Source organism: Carlito syrichta, unplaced genomic scaffold (assembly GCF_000164805.1).
Source record: "Carlito syrichta isolate Samal-C Ts95f unplaced genomic scaffold, Tarsius_syrichta-2.0.1 Scaffold302349, whole genome shotgun sequence".
NCBI classification, from domain to species: domain Eukaryota; kingdom Metazoa; phylum Chordata; class Mammalia; order Primates; family Tarsiidae; genus Carlito; species Carlito syrichta.
This window is the reverse complement of record NW_007246445.1, coordinates 1-5,894: the sequence shown is the minus strand read 5'-3', so window position 1 is coordinate 5,894 and position 5,894 is coordinate 1. Positions and strand designations below refer to the sequence as shown.

General features: G+C 56.8%; 1 protein-coding gene across 1 annotated transcript in view; it reads right to left on the bottom strand.

Moving 5' to 3' along the window:
- ITPKA (inositol-trisphosphate 3-kinase A) overlaps positions 1-4,061 on the bottom strand; it is a 6,320-nt gene extending 2,259 nt beyond the window's left edge. Inside the window, exons 1-2 of the mRNA XM_008056405.1 lie at positions 3,897-4,061; positions 65-161 (exon numbers count right to left, since the gene is read on the bottom strand). Coding sequence (XP_008054596.1) covers positions 65-134 — 70 coding nt within the window. The 5' untranslated portion in view covers positions 135-161; positions 3,897-4,061. The remainder of the gene's footprint in view (positions 1-64; positions 162-3,896) is intronic.
- Between the last annotated feature and the right edge of the window lie 1,833 nt (positions 4,062-5,894).

The following is a 5,894-nucleotide window of genomic DNA, read 5'->3' as shown; positions in this document are numbered from 1 at the left end:
AGCGCTGCCCAGTCACTCCTGGCCCCGGCACCTCCCGCCGCGCCCCGCCCCGCCCTGGGCGAACCTGTGTGCCCCGCCAGCTGCACCCAGGCGTAGCGCTTCTTGAAAGGGCTTATTACCGGCAGGTTCACCATGGTCCGGATCTTCTGCCAGTGGCTTTTCTGAAAGCGACACGGTAAAGGTCTGCAAGTCGGCGTTTCAGCAGTACATAAGTCCTTCCTCCTCTGGAACATGGTGTCGCCCACCATCGACCTACCGGATCAGCTAGGGCCGGATGGTTGATTGATTGATTCATTCATTCATTCACTCTGGGAGGGTTTATTGTGCGCCTGGGTGGCGTGCACTGAGACAGGCACAGTGGGGTGATTTTAGCGTCACTTGGTGTCAGAAGACCTGGGTTTGCACCCCAGCTCCACCACTCAAGAACTGCGTGGGCAGGTTACTTTACTGCTCTGTCGAGGTTTTTGGACTATTGTGAGCACCAGAATCACCAGATAGATAGTCACCCTTATTAAAAATTGCAGATTCTGGCTGGGTGCGATGGCTCACACCTGTAATCCCAACACTTTGGGAGACCAAAGTGGGAGGACTGCTTGAGCTCAGGAGTTTGAGACCAGCCTGGACAACATCGCAAGACCTCATTTCTACAAAAAAAATTTTTTTAAATCACCAGGCGTGGTGGCACACAACTGTAGTCCCAACTACTTGGGAATCTGAGCTCAAGTGTTTGAGGATCACTTGAGCCCAGGAGGTCAAGGCTGTGGTGAGGCGTGATCATGCCACTGCACTCCAGCCTGAGTGACAGACCCCAATTCAAAAAAAATAATTTTCAGTTACTCAGATCTACTGCAGGGAAATTCTGATTAGGTCTAGGGTGGGGCAAAAAATTTGCATTTCCAGAGATTTGGGGGCCTCTAGAGATTTGGGGGCCTGAGAAACAAGCCTCTGTGTTTCAGTTTCTTCATCCATAAAAAGGGGAAATAACTACCCTTACTGAGCTGTGAGCGGTAAAGGAGACCTGAGTGTGACAGGCGCTCAGCTGCTCCTCCCAGTCCTTGAATGAGGCTGAAGCTGGGCACATCTGGATGACTGATTCATACACTTGAGACCTCAGTTCCTCTCATTTAGAGAGACAAACAGAAACAGACCTTTGCGCAGGCCCAGGGCCAAGAGGCCAGCCCGGCAGGGCCTGGAGAAAGAATGGCTTGGGGTTCCCCAAGAGCCTCTTGCCATTTCTGGACTCTGCATTCCTCCATAGTTGGCAAGGCCCCAGGTACCCTTGGTTTTTATCTGGACCCAGAAACCTAAGCCCTGAAAATGGGATGCAGACCTGAGGGCTTGTCATCTTAGACAAATCTGGGAAGGAAATGCAGGATTGATTTTTTCTCATGGCCATTGCTTCTGTCCGCCACCTAACCTGAGAGCACCTCACACTCTGGCCCTTTCCTCTTCCCACCCAAATTCAGCAGTTGTGTCCACTCTCTGAAGTGCATGGGTTTGTTCATCTGAATTGTGCATCTGGGGCCTCCTCCCAGGGGTGTTTGCATTTTAGAGGAGTTACACAAGTGTGCCCCCACAGGACTGGAGCCCAAGCACCAGCCTCCCTGACAAGAGCGTGTTCTTAGAGGGAGAGGGAGAATTGAGGAGGTGGCCTACGTAGGGGAAGGCTGCTGACCATAAAGCCCTTTCCCAAGGGAGGAGTTGGCGGTTATGACAGAGCACTGGGTGGGGAGTCAGCAGGTGGTCCCAGTCCTGGTTGTGTCACTTTCTAGCTGAGTGAACCCAAGCAAGGACTGTCATCTGTGTGGGCCTGTTTTCTCTGGGAGGACATAGCTGCCATGACAAGGGAACCATTTACTGATTGCCTATTGCATGCCAGGCCCTTGTTCATTTTCTATCAGACAGCATTGCTCCTGTTTTCCTACCAAAGTCCCTGCATGGCACACTAGGGTGTGATCTGGGGGTGTAGCCAGAAGCAGCCCACTAAAAGCATGACATCACTTTCAAAACTCCCTTTTAAAATCTTTAAATACATACAAGGTTTGCATTCTGCTGCATAATAAATCCAAGTTTTATTATAAAACTCCCCACCTCCAAATCCTCAAGTAAAATTCCAGGAGGATGTCTGTATCTGCAGCAGTGCCATCCTATACCCTCTGTTCCCCCACCCACTTCCAGGCGCATGACAGCAATGCAGATGCACAGCAAGTGCACGAGGTGCGATTATTATTCCCATTTTACAGAAGGAAATCAAGGCTCAGAGGAGTTAGCATCCCCTCACTCCCTGCCTCCAGCTTCCCAGTCTTTGGCCAAAGCGCTCTACCAGCTCAACTCCCTCCCTATGTTCCAGTTTGCTCCAGCAGTTTCCAAAATGGATGCTCCCATCCTGCCTCCCTTTGGGGGTTAAATGAAATGGTGCATGAGAATGCACCTTGTACAAGGTGATTTGCAGCCATGAATTGGTGTGAGCATTTGGGCCTCTGGAGAAATACTGAGATCTGCCTGGGGAACCCTCTCTGGTGGCTGGACACCTTCACCTTTATCCAAAGGAATGGCTTTAATGGCAGGGGTTTCAGGTAGCTTTAGGGGTCTACTAGAAGAATCTGGGGGCTAGTGGAACCAGAAAGGACTTGTGAGAGGATCCATCTCCTTCTGTAGCTACCCCAGTGGAAGAGGGAACTAGTGTTGGGTGAGGTAGCACCATCCTTCCTTCTGGAATCATGTGGAAGCAGTGAGGAGGGCTGGAAGGTGAGCCTGGTAGAAGAGGATGTGGTATGATGTCTGATATGTGACAACAGCATGGACTTGCTCCCAAGCTGAAGTAGAAGGGGACCATCACCCGTTCTTACCACCCTGGCTTTGTGTATCTCATATGAGCCAAGAGCAGTAGCAACTAAAACTGGTTCTAGCAGCAGGTTACAAAGAGCTTTCACACCCGTATCTCATTTGAGTCCTCTTACCACCTCCCGAGGTTGCTATGACAGGACTTAGCTTCCCTGCCAGGGCTGGACATGGTCAAGCCTGGAAGGAGTTGATGTGAGTGTCATTTACCATCTTAGGGAGGTAACCTCCCCCAGAGAACATAATGCACTTAAAAATGAATGTACTCAAAAAGGCTCCTGGAGAATCGTTCTTTGGTGGGTGGGTGGGGATTTTGGCACATGAACAACAGCAGGGAAGATATTTTTGAGCAGGTGAGACTTTTATTGTATGCATAGAAGAAAGCAGATTTATTGTGTTTCAGAGAAATCTAGCTGCCAAGGGGGCAAAGCCACATCCTCTGGCCCATCCTTCCCTCCATGAAGGTGCCTTCTCTGGGAAACCAATATGCAGCCAGAGGTTACCTGGGCATCTTGGGGCAAAAACCAGGCGAGCTGACTGTGTGGGTCTCTGGTGAAGTATCAGGACGACCCTCTGATTATTCCTTACTCCTAGCGCTGAACAGGGTGCATCTTCCCTGGGCAGGGATTGGCTGGATATTAGCCTCAGACCCTCCTTTGTCAAAGCACCACTTGGAAGCCTTGAAGACACCTGTTCCTTACATCACACTGGATGCCCAACGAACCTCCTGCCATAGCAGACCGAACGATGGTACTCTGCTCCCCACCTCTGGCCATCCAGCCTGGCTGAAGCTCTCCACCAGCCCAGCACCCTCCCCATGTTCCAAATGCCCTATCAAACTAGCACTCCCTGTGGTGGTGGTGGGGGTAAGAGCAATCAATTTAAATTTATAAAATGATTTGCACTAAGGTATAAGTGACCCACGACTTCACCTTCCCATGGGCATTTGCTCTTTAAAAAGGAAGTCTGTTAACCTAAATTCTGCTCTATAATTAGTGGAAAGTGGTGTGTGGGAATTCTCAGTCCAGGAGGGGACGGCATCCAGGTCTCCTTACCTATCCTGAAGCACTGAGAGAAGAAAACCAGATGAGCGCGAGCCAAGTACCCTCTCTTCTGTTAGAGCAACACCCTACAGTTGTTTCAGGAGACAGGCAAGACCTTAGAGTCAGGACAGCTGCCCTTGGGGAAGGCCTCCAACTCCTGTCCCGGCTTGTTGGGGTTTCCCTGCCCATGGCTTTTCCTTTTATCAGAGGAAAGCCCCTGGAGGGAGCCAGCCCGCCCTGTCCCAACTACCCTGATCTGGGCTGGCCCTCCAAGGGTCCTGGGGGCGAAGGGAAAGGATGCATGTCCCAGGCAGATGCTGGCAGAGCCGGCCCAGGCCTCGGTCTGCCCAGGCCCGAGTGCAAGGTCTGGCAAGCTAGGAGCCCTGGATCTGGCCCCAGCGCCCTTCTCAGTTGCATCCTTCCCTGTCCGCGGGACGGGCTTGCTTCCTGCCTGGGGAAGCCCTCAAGGCGGTCTGGGCGGGCACGCCGCGCCGCTTCGGGACCCGCGGCAAGGCAAAGTCCGCGCCGGGCCCTTCCACGCGGACCAGGCAGCCTCTGCCTCTGTCAACAGCCCCTGGCTTATCTGCGCCGCTGTGGCTGTTTGCCTTCGGGGAGGCCCCGGCGGGCTGGGGGTTGGGAAGGCCTGGAAGACGCAGCCTTGGAGCTGGAAGGTCCCTCGACAGCCATCTGCACCAGCTCCTGGCAGCCGCGGGAGGCCGCGAGGCCCAGGGTGGAACAGGCCGACCGCGGACGCCCAGGACTCGGCTGTGGCTGGTCCTGAGTCTTGACCTCGGTGGCGCTGTCTACACTGCACTCAGGCTCGGGCCGCGGGACCTGGTCCTCGCGCAGTCCCTCCCCAGGCACTTCGCCGGGTCCCTGCGGGCGGAAGAGGGAAGCGGGGCGTGCCCGCGCCCTCGGTGCCCCCACTCGCCGCGCCCTTTCGCCCGCGCGTCGGAGATGTGAGCGGGGGAGCGGCCCACCCAGAGCCGCTGTTCCGGGTTCACCCACCGGGAGGAGCTCCCGGGAGGGGGGTCCTCTCACTGCCCCACATTCCACCCTGCGCCGGGCCCATCTGGGGAAAGCCCGCGCGGCACGCACCTCCCTGCGCAGCCCTGAGTTGCCCCAGCAGCGATCATGGGGCAGGGGCTACCCTGACCCGCCAGGGGAAGAGAGGGGAACGCGGCGGAAGCACGACAGCCCCCGCGCCCCGCACCTGGCGGCGGGGTGTTCCTGCTCGGGAGAGACTTTTTACCCTTTTGTGTTACTTACAAACCCCACCGCCTTCTAGGTACTGTAAATCTCGGGGGGTGGGGTCGCTGAGTCACGGAGCCGCTGCAAGTCGTTACAGTGTTTCCCCTCCTTGTCCACTCCAAGGGTGCTGCGGAGCCGGGTCCAGCAGGCCCAGGCCGCGCGCGCCCCGGCGCTCCTCCCTCCCGCCGCGTCTCAGCAACCCGGGCGCGCGTCCTCAGCTCCCACCGCCCCGTCGCCCCGACCCGGCCGCGCGGCGCCCCTCGTCCCTCCCTCGGCTTCGGGGACGCCTGCGTAACGTGGCTCTAAAGCCAGTCCTTCGCACTGACCGCGGACAGTCATTTAAGGCCTCGGTTAAAACGAGGGGGGCAAGAAGGCTGTCCCGGGAGCCGCACAGCCCCAAGGGGCGGGCGCCGGGAATAACTTAACTGCACCCTGCGCTGGGTTTTCCGAGAGCCCGGGAACACCCAGGCTATCAGAGGCAGAGACTAGCCGGCTGCTCCGCCCCCTTTCTGCCTCAGTTTACCTTCCCCGGGTCACGCTTAGGAGCAGCGCGCCCGGGAGGCCGGGGGCACCGAGAGGGAGGCTCGGGGGCGCGCGCAGGGTGGGCAGCGTCCCGCCCCACGTCCCTCCCTTCCCCGCGTCCACGCCTCGTGCGGGCGCCGGGAGCAGACGGCAGCGGCTCCGAGCAGAGCCTGGAGCGCCGCTCCACTCCCACTCAGGAGAGGGAAACCGTGGCAACGGCGGGGGCGGGGCCGCGGC